This window comes from Musca domestica, unplaced genomic scaffold (assembly GCF_030504385.1).
Source record: "Musca domestica strain aabys unplaced genomic scaffold, Musca_domestica.polishedcontigs.V.1.1 11, whole genome shotgun sequence".
Taxonomy (NCBI): Eukaryota; Metazoa; Arthropoda; class Insecta; order Diptera; family Muscidae; genus Musca; species Musca domestica.
In genome coordinates this window covers 9,294,283-9,309,804 of record NW_026712133.1, presented here as the reverse complement: position 1 = coordinate 9,309,804, position 15,522 = coordinate 9,294,283, and the positions used below count along the sequence as shown (strand labels likewise).

Here is a 15,522-nt window from a genome sequence, read left to right as displayed (position 1 = left end):
AACAGATGCATATGTACCAGCGAATGATCTCCGTCGTTTCAACCTTACAGATCCCAGAGTCAATAAATTGACAATGGAGTTCAACCAGTTGGTACAGGTGCATAAGAGAAAAAAATGTATAAACCATCCAAAGTGTTGCTACATTGCAACCGATATGAATTAACTGTGGGTATGTGTTAAATTCCTCTCGACCTCTTGAAAAAAGAACAGGCACGTGTAACGACGTAACGGTGACGGAGTTACCAACACAGTTTAAGAAATTCGAGTACCTCCTTAAAGTCCCTGATATCAATGCATGATACATAATAGTGATTTCAAACATCCTGTTTGCCAGGAACATTGACTATACTACAAAAAGAGAACTGTTTGCTCAAACTTTAGAATACCAATAGCCAAAAAAATGAAATTCAATAAGTTGTTTTCATTTATTTTACATCATTCCTCATTTTTTGTAAGCGAGTAAAAAAGCGCGAGTGATAAATGAAATGGACTATCTTCCAAAAATATGATAAAATTGTTTAATATTTCAATTCCATTGCAAAACTGCTTAAAATCTTTAATACGCGCCCCACAATGTTCTTTTCATAGTAGAAATCAATCAGGTGGTCTGTTCCAGAACTGCAAGAATGTAAAAGTCTTTACTACGATAAATAAAAAGGTAAGGTTTTACTTCGATTTTCCTTTTATGATATCGAAGAAAATTGCAAAACTCGTAGAATGGAAATCCGGTGGAGATTTTGTCTCGTTTTTTCGAAACACAGATTTTTATTTTTTTATTTAATTTTTCTTAATTAGTTTATAATAGATATTCCCCATTAAAAATCGGCGTTCCTTTCCCAGTTTGTATTTTTCTATAAGTGTTTTCCCGACTGTGAGTCGGAGATCCTTTCGATTAGCGTTTAATTCTAATTCGAGCATTCCATTTGTAAATCAAAACATTTTAATTGTAATTCGAGAATTTCATTGATATTAATTCAGCGACGAATTCGGGTACGGTTAAACTGACTATAGCCTGGCTATCATTTCATAATGCTTAGCAGAGAACTTGTTGCGACGTTGTATAGAAGAGACCGGCCAAGGGTTCCATGTTTCTGCCACGGCGATGTTTTGTTAATCTGTCGACTTAGAATTATACCGACTCTGGATGAAAGGAGTAGTTCTAATTAATTTTTTTTTATTTTATCGCTCTGGAAAAAATACTGAGTTGACCCAGCTAACTTGTACATGATTTTTTGTATTAGCCAAAAGTGGGCTATACAGGAAAGCGGAAAACAGACAAGTCGGAAAGTGCGTTTCGCACAAGTGTTGGTGCAAAAAAAGAAATGAAAAATTACCAAGAGAAGTAGTGATTGTGAAACTTGTCTTTTAGAGTCATCCTTTAAACCTGGTCGGTTGCCACCTGTAACATACAAGTCTCATAATGGAAGAAGTATCTTTGACGGAAACTGAAAGTCGCTATTATGGTGATTTGTTCTTGTGCTGTGATGAAGAAAAAACTGGCAAAATACCGATGCTAAAAGCATCCGAGTTGTTTCGTTCTGCTAATCTTTCTAGTGAAAAAATACTTGAGGTACAATTTTTTAACGTCATGTAAAAGTAGACAAAATAGCACTAAATACAACTTAAATTTCTAGATTATATCTTTAGCCGGTATTCCTGATACTGCCATACATGTTTCACGAGCCCAATTCTATTCTTGCCTGAAATTAATTGCCGCATATCAGGCATCACTGCAATTACGACAGGAATTGATAGCTGCCTCTGTTCAATTACCATTACCTCGGTTTAGTTGGAACGACACTGGCAGTAAGTTGGAAGTTAACAACCACCAACCACACCATCATGCAATTCCGCCACCACCAGTCACCGATCGACGCAACTCGTTGCAACGACGAACGGAGTGGACTGATGCCAACCCAATAGGGTCCCGACGCAATTCTTCATCAACCCATCAACATAAAAGCGATATCTGTGCTGCAAGCTCTGATTTGCAAAGTACCGACTCTGAGGTGGAACAGTGTGAATCTAGTTGTGGCGGAGAAGAGGGCATTGCAGGAAATATGCATTCTAAGGTAATAAACACTATAGGTGCTTAGTGAAATCAAAAACAAAGAGTAATTAAATCCATTAAAAGTGTTCCGATATTTTGAATGAACGTTCGTTACTTTCCCATCTGTCCTAACCGAGGGAAACCGCCTAGTGATTGCCATCATTCGCTTCATGATTCTATTTACAATTCAAGAAATGCATTTGTAACTGGAATTATTCCATTTGAAATTTGAAACAAATTTCAGTTTTTTTGCATTACAAATAAAATTATTTTAATTACAAATGGAATAATTCGAACTTTAAATATAGTTTAAAGAATTAAAATTGCGAATTGCAAATGTAATTTTAAATAACGATAGAAGTGTACTTCACATTTAAAAACTGTTATACAATTGCAATGTTGTCTTGTTGTTGAATAGTTGCTTAAAAGTTATAGAATAGGCCTAATAATCTCATTCTAAAGTCTACTATATATCAAGGTTACTAACTGATTCACTCATTAAATAATTGTCTGGCAAAATTCTGTTTAATAGATTTGATTTTATCTACTATATCTAAAAGGAACTTTAATTCTAATTGCTGAGTTTGAGAATATATTTGGTTCATTGGTTTATATAGTTATTTAAAAATGATACGTAACTATTTGGTGTGTTAAGTGACAATAAGCTGATTTTATTTTTATTTGTAAAATAAATTTTTTGACGTTTTATGTCGTGATTTTTGTATAAAAATAAGTTCGCATTTAGGCTCGTTGACTTGCCTCTGTTTGTAGGAGAGAGTGGTAAGAGGAGTGCAAATGAAAAAAATGCTGGTACTGGCAATTCTTTTTGTATTTTTATATACAGGAATGAAAATTAGACTTGCCGAGTATACTTGCGAAAAATGGTATTGTTCTCTTTTTAACTTGTATCTTGCATTTGTTGACAGAACGGCATAGCAACATCGACTCCAAGTTTCCTGGAACCGATTTTGTCGAACTATTCATTTTTTTCGAAACCCGTTATTTTATTTAGTAGTTACAATAACAGGTATAAATTAAATCTTTAAATATAAATATATTGTATTATGGGCTATTCTGCCACAAAAAAAAAAAAAAAATCCACGCCATATTTCACTTTGTCTTTATATCAATCGTTAATAAGAGATAAATTAGAATTACTAATAACTTATAGAACTACTTCGAAACGCAGTAAAGGGAATAGTAGGAACTGTATTAATATTACATGGTAGGATAAGTTTAAAAATTGTGTATTTTAAAATTTAATTTCCTTTAAAGCCCATTCAGGTTAAAATTATTAAGTTATAGGTGACATTTATCATTTTTTATTTTCTTTTTGTAAAATATATTTTGTGCTATCCAGTAAGAAATGTAATTGTCAATAAACTTTCAAAAGCTTATACACAACACAAGGCAATTCCACTATTGAAAAATGTTGTTGATAATTGAACAACCGCAATGTTTGTAATATGTTTATAGCGATTTCAAAGTCAATATTGCTGAAAACTTGGATCATATTCAATAACTTTTTAATCAATTCACTCATTGTTTATTTTTCAAAAATTTTCTTTGTCTGTTTTGTTTCATTTCATTTATTTCATACAATTCAATATAAATAAGCTAACATGGCCAAAATCTTAAAACAAAAAAAAAAAAAATAATAAAAATAAGAATAAAAGTTACTGAATCGACATACTCTTATAGAATAGCTATTTTGAAAATTTTTTTCCGATATCATGAAGGGAAAATTCGTTTATCGTGATAAAAATCTTTATATTCTTGTAATTCTGGAACAGACCCTATGTCGTTAAGTGAATTACTCAAAAAAAGAAGAAATAAAAATAAATAATAAGTCAATAAATAAATTTAAAAAAGAAAAATAACGACGGTCGCTAAAATTTATTCGCCGCGGATACGTGCATCCCTCAAATTTGAGGAAAATAATGCGCCAACTGTGTTCCGACTAAAGTCTGCCAAGTTGAGCCAAATCGATTCAGATATAACTTAAACTTACGTACTTATGTGTTTTTCATCCGATTTTATATTTAAGTTTTCTGAAAGACATAATGTGCAAACTACAGCAACTATATATAGAGCAAGAGGCCACATACAGTGGCCGTTAAATTTAGTGAAAATCGGATTCAGATTGAAATGTAACTTTCATATGTTAGTTTATCTAATTTCAAACTTAAAGCCATGGTACGACTTACTTCGCACAAATGCTCAATCTTTGAAATTTAAATTTTTTCAATGCAGATAAGCGACAAAAAATATCACATATATTGAATTTTTTCTTTATTTATTTATTAGCACCATCGTGGTGGTTCTCCAGAGGCATGGAGTACCAACAGTGACAGTCCAACTCCTACACCCACAAACACTGAAAGGCCATGGGCCAAGGAAACATTATGGCAAGGTTTATTGGGCGACGAACATCGCCAGCTTTTGGGTACCGAAGAAGAATCTTCCGACCGACATAGCAGTGATGACGACGATGAAGATGATAATGAAACAGATTTGGAAGCAGTTTATCAGATAACACCGGAACAACGTGAATACTATTTTAATCAATTTAAAGCAGTACATCATGATATCAATGGTCTGTTGTCGGGGCAAGCGGCCCGGTGAGTCATCATACAGTTGGTCGATTGTTGGTATTTTCTTATTTACTTTTATACTTTTCAGAGTATTTTTCGAGAAATCTCGAATTCCCGTTGAAGAATTGCGTCATATATGGCAGTTGTGCGATGTTACCCGAGACGGGGCTTTAAGTTTGGCAGAGTTTACAGCCGCAATGCATCTAGTTGTTCTACGTAGAAACAACATACCATTACCGGCCACATTACCGCAATGTTTGCATCCAACTGTTTTAAAGCGTACAACACTTGCCAATCACATGTTGAATCCAGAACCCGCAGAGGCCGATCTTCTGCATTTGGACGAAGACGAGGAAGACAATACCGATAATACCATTGTAGGAATGAACACTGGAATGAGTTTAACTGGAAATTCGACCAGTAGTGCACGGATGCTGAATGAGAACGCGGTTATGAACTTGAGCACTCTTTCAGCATCTTCACAGGTTTGTTTTTAGGACAACTCAATTGTTCTTATTATTATTGCTATATTTTACTTTACAGGCTAGTGCAAGTTCACGGCAAGTTGCTACTACAGCCACAAAAATCCTCATTCCCTTACTCCACCAACCATACCACCGCCGCCACCTGTTAAAAATCGAAGTATTTCAAATTCTCCAAAAGTGGATCAACCCACTGCTTCTCCTCCACTTAATGTTACAAGTTCAAAACCAAGCTATAGCACAAGTAAAGATAATTCGTTGTGGTCAACAACGGTGGGCAATGAAGACCATTCTCAATTTATTACGACAACGGTAAGATAAAGGAATCATGTAAATTTTATTTTATTTGCCAGGTGTTGCAAATCACTTTAAACAAATTATCTGTGTTTTACTTTAAAAAACCATTCTTCCGCAGGACACACAGCCAAGTCAGTGGACCAAATTTAATGAATCTCCTACATCAAACGTATCTAGTCCTGGTCCAAAACCTGTAAATTTTGATATGCAGCGCACAGCACAGGCTGTTGTCTCAGATCCACAAATATTGCATCCAGTGCCATTAAGAGTAACTCCCGTCGGTTAGTTATCTTCTATGATATTTCGCTGTTAAAAATGTTGATTTAATTTTGATTTAATGCAGGTGGCGTTGTAACAACTAATGCTACCGTTGCTCCCACAATTGACAAACTCAATCACGAACCATCGGCAGATAGCGTTCTTGCCGTGCGAGAATCAAGTCCAAAATCATCAATTTTCGCAACAAATAATACTTCACAACATCGTGATTCGCTGCAGAATAATGATTTAAGAGCCATACAGCGTCCGCAAGCTAAAAAAATTCCGCCAAAAAATATTGGCGCAATCCCTCCACCTCCCCAGAGGGAACCCGCAACGGTAGCTATTGCCGCTTCCAACATGGCTTCACATGCAGCCGAAACTAGTTCCTCAAGTGGAGTGAATATTCTTTCGACGTCGATGTTAATCAGTAAAAAAGACCCTCCGCCTTTGCCGCCACCTCGTCCACATCGACATGGCCGCAGCAGTAGTTTGGACCTGAATAAATTTAAAATAGGAACACCAAGTGGAACACAGCCGGAGGTAAAATACTGAAAGTATTGTAATGTAACATTTATTGTAAACTTTTTTCTGTTTCATGGTTTTGTTTTCAAACAAAATGAAGATTATGGCACAAGCTAGTTTTGACCTGCAAACGTCTACAGGTTTCGCAGATTTTGCACATTTTCCAGACGACAATCTAACAGCAAATGTTGTAAGTTCGACGCTTGCGAAATTAATATATTAACTTACCATCTTTTTAGACAATCTAAATTTCCGTTAAAAGTCCATTTGACTATTTCGAAACAAATAATTTGTTCAAATTTTTGACTAATTGATCTAAACCTTAATAATTTTTAATTCAATATTTTAACCTATAGTTGTAGATTAATTCAGCAGTATTTCAGTGATTCAACTCAATTGTTCCCTAAATTGAAGTCGAAATTCAATCAGAATTTGTTTAGTACATTTGAAAAGATTCATCGAATTTTCCAAAGGTTTTTTTCATATTTTACTGTTGGGGCAACCCACATTAACAATATGGCATCTCATGTTGCAACATCCTATACGGCAACGCCCATATAATAGGACGCCGTGCTACCGCCATTTTAGCTTGCTCAGTCTTGTTTTGTCTGTCACTCGAGTCTGACTCACTATATTGTAACTTCTTCATTCTTTTTAAATTAGTAGCTGTGAACGCTCATCATCCAATAAATCTATACACCTTTAGTATTAACAAACATTGGCTTTTATTTCAACCATAAAAGCACAACAAAAGTGGCGACGAGGATAGTGGAAATTGATCAATAATTGCACACACAACAATCCGCAAAAATGTCTCAAGACATAATTCTACAATTGTTAACAGAGCAACAAAAAGCAATGTCGCAACAAACGCAACTGCTAAAGCATATGGCTGATCTTCTTCAAGCACAAGGAGCACCAAATTCACCACACTCACCACAAACATCAAATTCATCCAAAGCAGCACTAATGGAATCACTAGCACAGTCAATGACAGCATTCGTATACGAGCCAGAGAGCGGTCTGATATTTCAAGCGTGGTACAACAGGTTTGTGCATGTTTTCGAAAAAGAAGCAAGCTCACTCGAAGAACATGACAAAGTGGCCTTGTTATGGAGAAAAATGTCGAACCAAGTACATGAAAGATTTGCCAACTACGTATTACCAGCAAAACCTGAAGACATGACTCTAAAGGATACAGTAGAGAAACTCAAGAAACTCTTTGGTAAAACAGAAACACAAGTCTCACAAAGATACAAATGCCTTCAGCTAGCAAAAGGCGACAGCGAAGATTTCAGAGAATACGCAAGCAGAGTAAACCTACAATGCGAACTATTCAAAATGAAAGAACTGAAAATCGACCAATTCAAATGTCTCATTTTCGTCTTAGGACTCAAGTCAGCAAAGGACAACGACATAAGACTTCGCTTACTAAAGGTACTGGATGATGAAAACACTACAATGAACCTAGATCAACTAGTAGACGAAACACAACGAATTCTAGATCTCAAATCGGACAACATTCTCATTGAACATCAATCAAAAATCGTCTGTTCACTCAACAAGCACGCAAAAGACTTTAAGAAGCACAAAACACCCAATTCACCCTGTTGGTATTGCGGAGACCTTCACTACGTCAAATTTTGTCCTTTCCAGAAACATAAATGCACAACATGCAATCAAGTGGGTCATAAAAATAACTTTTGCAACATCGCTAAGACTGGTAAGAATTTCAAATCATCGTCTGAAAACAACCAGAACGAATTCAAGAAATACAGCAATTCAAGGAAATCATTCAAAACTAAGGCAGTTTTCAAAACACACAACATTAACTTCCGCGACTTAAGGAAATACACAACTGTCCTAATTAACAACAATCCTGTAAAACTTCAAATTGATACTGCATCGGACATATCAATTGTATCTATCAACACATGGAAAGCTATAGGTAAGCCTGAAGCCTACGAAACTTTTGACAACGCTAGCGACGCAAACGCAAACTCAATCAAGCTCCTAGCAGAATTTCAATGTGACGTCACAATCGACAAAACATCGAAAACATTAAAATGTTATATAACAGATATAGAAAAACTCAATATCATGGGAATCGATTGGATTCAAGCATTCAATCTATGGCAGAAACCAATAACCTCATGGTGTCATCAAATAAACTTCGTTGATGAAATAGCAGAATTGAAAACGAATTATCAATCAGTTTTGATAACAGTACCCCAGGTCTGTGCAAAACAAAAGTCAACATACAATTATTGCCAAACACAAAAGAAATATTCGTTCCCAAACGACCAGTTCCTTTCGCAGCAAGAAAGGAAATTGAAACAGAACTCCTCAGATTAGAAAACGCAGGAATAATCACACCAAATCCCAATGCACCAGAAGGTAAGTCTCCAGCAGAATCCTTCATCGGAAGAAAAATGAGAACGGTCTTCGACGTTCTAAGGAAGCAACAATCGCCTGAGTATAACGTCAATCACAAATGGAACAGCAGTACAATACCAAACACGGTACCAAAACAGAGAGTTTAGCAACGGAGAATTGGTCTATGCCAGAAACTTCAAAGGAAACAAAAGTTACTGGACAACAGGCGAAATAGTCGAGCGTAAAGGGAAAGTCATTTACAACACTCTAATCGACGTTGGGGACAGGAAAATTCTAGTACGAGCTCATACTGATCAACTTCGACATAGAGAATCGGTAGAGTCAAGCAGTCAAGAACGACAAAAACTACCATTGGACGTACTACTTGAAGAATTCGAAATCGCTTTGCCTAACCATCAAGAACATTTTGCAACTCCAACAGGTTCACCAAACTGGACACCTCAAAGAATAACAAGTCGCAGACAACCAGTCGAACCTATTTCAAGATCACCTTCTCATCTTAAGGAGGGAGATGTTGGGGCAACCCACATTAACAATATGGCATCTCATGTTGCAACATCCTATACGGCAACGCCCATATAATAGGACGCCGTGCTACCGCCATTTTAGCTTGCTCAGTCTTGTTTTGTCTGTCACTCGAGTCTGACTCACTACATTGTAACTTCTACATTCTTTTTAAATTAGTAGCTGTGAACGCTCATCATCCAATAAATCTTTACACCTTTAGTATTAACAAACATTGGCTTTTATTTCAAACTATAAAAGTACAACATTTACTTACGCCAATTCTTCGGTTATTCAAATCTTAATTACTTTCCGATTATTTCTATGGAACATACATTACTTGCGAATTAATCTACACTTTAGAATTATCTAAGGCCCTTCTCGACACACACAACATATTCTTTAATAAATATCCATTATTAATTATTTTCCCTAACTACAGAATTCTGATCCACAACAAATGTATTCCTTGCCACCACAGTCGTCAACGACTGGTCGTGGTCTTCCATCTGCTGCGGTAGCATTACCCCCGACAAGGCTTTCACTTCAGTCTAATCAACGAGTTTCGGCTTTCGAAGTTTATCGTAAACCCAATACGCCACGCAATTCTCAGTCTCCAAAACCTGTGGCTGCTCCAAATTCGCAACAAGTCCCCCCTCCGATTCCACCGCCATTTGGGTCGGGTGGTGCCACAGCATTGACAACACTTCCCAATTCGGATTTGTATGAGAAGAGAGTAAATGCAATCAGCGAAACTCTACGACATGTGTCATTCAAACAGGAAAGCAACAACAATATGACTGATGTGTTGCGACACTTGCGCGAACAGAACAATCTTCTATTGCGACTTTGTAATGATCTCAGCGACGAATTACTTACTGTACAAACGCGCAAGGAAGAAATGAGACTACAGCTAGAAGCTTCAGCCTCACTGATATGTAATGATGGAGTAATTGGATTCCCGCCATCTGCAGCTGCTACAACCACAGCATCTAACTCAAACTTGGGAGCCCCAATGGGCCTATGTGTTCGTACAGGATCTTCAATCTCGGCACCTGTTACTGCGAATGTTACCGGTGGCTCAGGCAGCTCGGGCGTCCATTCTAATGTTTAGGCAGCTTCTATTGTTATCAACAAAGATACGATGTTATAATTTGTTAGATTCGATGTTGTTTGTTAATGAAAACCGATACAAAACGTATTTTAAAAAATAATACAATTATTTAAAAACTTATATGTATGTTTACAATAATAGACTACAAATTAAATGCAACACACACACGCAAACACCCATGTAGAAACATACATCCTTTTACATACACACTACATAATCAAGAAAACACATAACTTCAAAAGTCGTTGTCATCAAGGCTCCAAAGCCTACGCAAGTTAAAATAATAAACACATATAAATACTACATATACGTTGACATGCTGGGTCATCATCATAATTACCATCGGATAATGCTTGTATACGATACGTAGTATCACAAGCCGACAAGCAAACAGGCAAGCAGCAAAAAGAACTCTACCTACGTACATGTAAATGTATAAATTGTTATTTATTCATAATTATTTATTACTGTAATATTATAAACAACTAACAACTCATGCAAAACGAAAACCTAAAGATATCTCTAAAATCAACTCAATTTATGATCCATAACAAACACACGCGCGAAGTGAATATACATACAATCATAATCTTCTTTTTACAAAACCCATTGCGCTGGTATCTCATCTGTTATAATCTGTAAAACGAAGTAGGTGAACGGAAGAATTACATTGTATTTTTCTACTATAACAACAACCAATTCAGATTCCTTATTAATATATATATATATATTTTTAGTATGTTAAAACTACTTATTAACAATCACGAAACAAAAAACTGTCGACACACTGTATTAGGTGAATAGATCTATTCATTCCGGAAATGAAGATTTTTTTTTCAAATATCCACACTTTTGATTTTTTAACTACATAAATCGTAAATGTATTTTAATTTTTTTTATGTTATTTTAATGATAAAAAATAAAGTATGCAATTAAAAACAAACCCGATGTTGTGTCAATCTTCTCACATTAACGGTCCTATTTGAATAAAATTGCGTTTTCCCACTTTAAGTAAACGATTTGTAGTGTTACTCTATACGCCTTTTGAAAGTTGCCGACAAAAAAAGGTAAAATGAGAACGCAACATTTTCGAATAAAGCAAAATAAAAGTAACCAAATTTAGCCCCAGCTGCTTGCCTATAAATTTCTTTAATTAACGAAATTTTAAGAAAATAAAAGTTTCAAGGACGCTATTAACAACCAGGCTTCATTCTGAACGTCGCATTTTCCATAAATCTGGAAAAGCCAGTTGCCAAGAATTCAGAGAATACACCAATCGTCACTTCAGAGAACTGCCCAACCCATTTGATCTTATTAGCTAGCAAATAGATGTTTCCGAGACAAACAAAGCTGCAGCGGCTCGCTACATATATCTGCTGGTCGCATACCTATCGTAAGACCTTATTTCCTAATAAGAATGAGGGAACTGACTCTGAAAATAAATATGTTATTCGTCGTGCATGTGCGGAAAAGAAGCTAGAGCATGTAAAGCATTACAATATCAGTACCGGGTCAAGTTAATTATGAGCAACGGCTATGTCACTCTTGAACCCTTGAAAAACGGATGATCTCATTTGATTTTAACCGCGAGAGACAGGTCAAGGAAGAATTCTACGTAACGTACGATCTCTGAGCCGATGAGATACCATCATAATTTACGATGGAAGATGTTGCACATATCCTCAAATTCCAATCGCTTGGTACTGACGGCATTGAGATTTTCAGATACGCAGATGATTGTACGCCCATGGCGGGACATCTGCGAGGTACATAAAACAGGCATTTTGACGCGGTCACAGACGTTATAAAGTAATACAGAGTAAATACTGTCTGAGTGGTGTAGCCGACTCAATTCGTATTTGGCTCGAATTGCCAGTAATGCGTAGCTCACTTGCCCAACGTGTGGTTCTTACATACCTCCAGTCTCGATATGGACACAGGTAATGCAGGTCTCTTTATTTTTGAACTTGGAGGTAGAAGCTGAGCCCTATTAGGTATTAAATTTTTTCACATTTCGACATTTCCGCATTTAATTCATCTATTTCTTTTCATTTATCTCTCTTTTTTCTCGAGGATTGGTCCTCGGATTTATTTTGTTATCAAATGTTTCTAATGAATTTGGTCTAATTGGCGTTGTTTCATTTGGTATTGTTAACGTGTAGACATTATTTTACGAGCCCAACGCTGGGAACTCCCACACCCTGAAGTTTTATAGCTGGGTAATCAGGTACATTTCTTAGCCTAACATAAAATATAGACAATATCAATAATTTCTAAAAATAATTAAATACAAAAGGCAAGTAAATGGAAACATGAATTTCCCTGTCTGTCTTTGGTGTGGAAATTAAGTAGATGCTTGCCCAGTAGTTCGAACAGTTTCAAGTTCGTACATATTATTACCTATTGGCATGACAATCCTACATTTCAGAAACTTGTTGCAGAATTTTGCATTAATATTATTTTTGAAATCCGACAGAACATGATTTCTCCTAAAGACTTCTTTTCCTGGTAGAATTTTCACCTGGCGTGCTCGCTGGTTATTTCTTTTGGCGCTGGTTTCATATGTCTGATGTATGTTGTTCTGTATCTGCTCGTGCATAATTTTTAGCTGATCATTTTTGTTAAGCTGCTCAATTTGGTGGTCAGTTGGGATTTTTATCTTTTAGCCTGTTTATAATCTGCCAAATAGGGCGATGAATGAGTTTGTACCAGTAGCAGAGTGTTCTCAATACTTGTTCGATTCCTCGTAAAAATAAACCGCAATCCCGGTTGTGACTTTCAACATTGTTCAAATTGCTGCCAGTACGGATTGGTTTACACACTCAGTATTTATAATTTTTGACCAAAATTATGAAAGATTTAATTTCTAAACACAGTTCCACGTTCTGAGCCATTGCCACCTCCATAGCGTGCAAAAATATAAATTTGGTGAACTGACCCACCACAATAAAGGTGTATGTGTTACCTTTTTTGACCGCGGACACTTTCCAAGAAAGTCCACATACAAGTTTTGGAAGGGTCGTTCAGTGATCAATTTCCAAAGGTAGGATTTAGATGTTGGTTTCAGGACTTTGTTTCTTTACAAATGTCGCAGTTTTTCACGTACTATCTCACTTGACCATTTTAGGCCAGTAGTGCCAGGTTCTTAATCGGTCTAGGGTTTTGTTGATGCCTTCATGTATTTTTAAAATTGTGTGCTCTTCTGCAATTCCATTCGAATTCAAACAAATTTCGATCCGTATTGGGCATTCTTTTATAAATTTTATTATCTTCGACTTTCAAATCTGCAATGCTACTTTATTTTCGAGTATACTGTCCCGAAGCTGTATATAGTCCTCGTTCTCAAAAGCTGTTGTTTCGAAGTCAAGTAAATCATTCTCAATATCCATTAACCATATCGGAGTCGACAGGAATTTGTGAATGATTGTCCGCCACTACGTTTTTTTAACCTTTTTTCATGTTCGATAGTCATTAGCCACTTAAGGCTGGCCTAGTCAGTTATGATGGTAAACTTCATAAGCTCTATATATGGTCGGAATCTTTCCACCACTAACACCGCTGCTAAGCATTCCCTTTCTGTTACTGTATAGTTTCTTTGGAAGTTGTTTAATTTTTGAGAATGTTTTTTGAAATTTTAAAAGTCAGGGTCTGTTTGAGTTTTCTAAAGGATTCGATGGCCATCGGAGTCATCGTGAATTTTTGACCTTTCTTAAAGGTATTTTCTAGTGAAGCCGATGTAGAGGCAAAATCCCTAATGAACCATCCGGCCGTGCTGATGAAGCTGCGAACTTCTCTTGGTGACTTCGATACGGGGATTTTTAATATGGTTTTGATATTCTCTGTCGGGTTTTAGGCAGCCATTCCCAATAATAAACCCAAGATACCTCAATTCTCAGAAGAGCGATTTCTTAAGGTCTATTTTTAGGTTTCCCTTTTGTAAACATTCGGATAATTCCTTCAATAATTTAATGTGATTCTCGAAATCGTCAGCTATGATCAATAAGTCGTCCAGATAGACGAAGACGTTTGACTTCAATCTCCCTGGTATCAACTTATCCATGAGCCGGCAGAAACCCGCATTACATAGACCAAACGGCATAACCCGAAATTGGTACAGCGGTCGACCTGGCACCGTGAATGCGATGAGTGGATTTGCTATTTGCCAGAAGTCATAATGGATTGGGTCTATGCGGCTCAGGATACCATCTTTGATTGTCAACGCGTTCAACTTTCGCACAACCAAGCAGAATCGATTTTTGACTGGTTTCCGAACCACACTAGTGCGGTTACTCCACGCCGAATCGCATTCTTCTATGACGTTGAGTGCTAACATGTGAGAGGGGATAGTGCTTATCTTTGGTTGTATTAGCCCTATCTACCAATTTTATGAGGTGTATTTCCAGCTTTGTGCACCCAATCCACTCTCTTCGAAAGTCGGAAAGCTCTTTATGACCTCGTTTAGTTCTATTTCCAGATCCTCGGTTAGTTTATGCCTCTTGGGATTTGTTTTTTTCGTCATCATCATGTAGTTATCTTTGCAAATTTGCACCAATTTGTTCAATTGGAAAAATGTTTGGAGCTGTTTTAAACAGTTCCCAAAAGTCTACTTCAAGATATAAGTCTTGTTCCAAATCGGGGCATTGAAAATGGAGGTGGGGATAGGGTCAGAATACAACCCTTTTGTTTTTGGAAATGATCGCAAAATATTTAGGGTTTAAAATGGACCAAAAACTGAAAAATTTCCTGATTTTGCAGTTGCTCTACAGGTCACAATTATAGACCAATCGACGCGGAAGTTAGCATGTGGCTAGAGCTTTGGGCTGGGCAGAAGCCTTCCAATTCGGATGGTCATCGCGTAATATTTAGCGGGTGAAATACACCATAACATTTGTGGTAAATAAAATTCAAATTTTCCATTAAACAGCGAATATTTTTAATCCCGGCGAAATCACAAATAGACGAACAGGTCACGTAGATGCCGATAGTAAATATATCAGATATATATAGCGAAATATATACAGGGGGATGTCAACTAGAATGCTTATATCTCAAGGATGGCCAGTCCGATTTTGACATATTTTGTAAATCCAGAATGCCATCTTGGCATAAAAGAATAAAATATGAAAAAATCGAATAAAAAGATGTCAATAATTATGCTAATATATATTTTGTAGTATTTTGTGACATTTTTTTCATTTTTTTATCGCATGCGATTTTTTCAATTTGACTTATAATATTGAAGTGAACATTTTGTAATATTTTTTCACCTTACAACACAGGTTGGGATAACTATATACAGAT

The 15,522-nt window shown here is 36.3% G+C and overlaps 1 protein-coding gene across 1 annotated transcript; it reads left to right on the top strand.

Annotated features, from left to right (window-relative positions):
- Positions 1-1,116: 1,116 nt before the first annotated feature.
- On the top strand, positions 1,117-11,164 carry LOC101901206 (ralBP1-associated Eps domain-containing protein 2). Its single transcript, XM_059132115.1, has 9 exons — positions 1,117-1,570; positions 1,635-2,072; positions 4,358-4,671; positions 4,733-5,129; positions 5,188-5,438; positions 5,480-5,483; positions 5,542-5,704; positions 5,767-6,224; positions 9,550-11,164. The coding sequence occupies exons 1-9, from the start codon at positions 1,421-1,423 to the stop codon at positions 10,219-10,221; spliced, it is 2,847 nt and encodes a 948-aa protein (XP_058988098.1). The 5' UTR covers positions 1,117-1,420; the 3' UTR covers positions 10,222-11,164.
- The last annotated feature ends 4,358 nt before the right edge of the window (positions 11,165-15,522 follow it).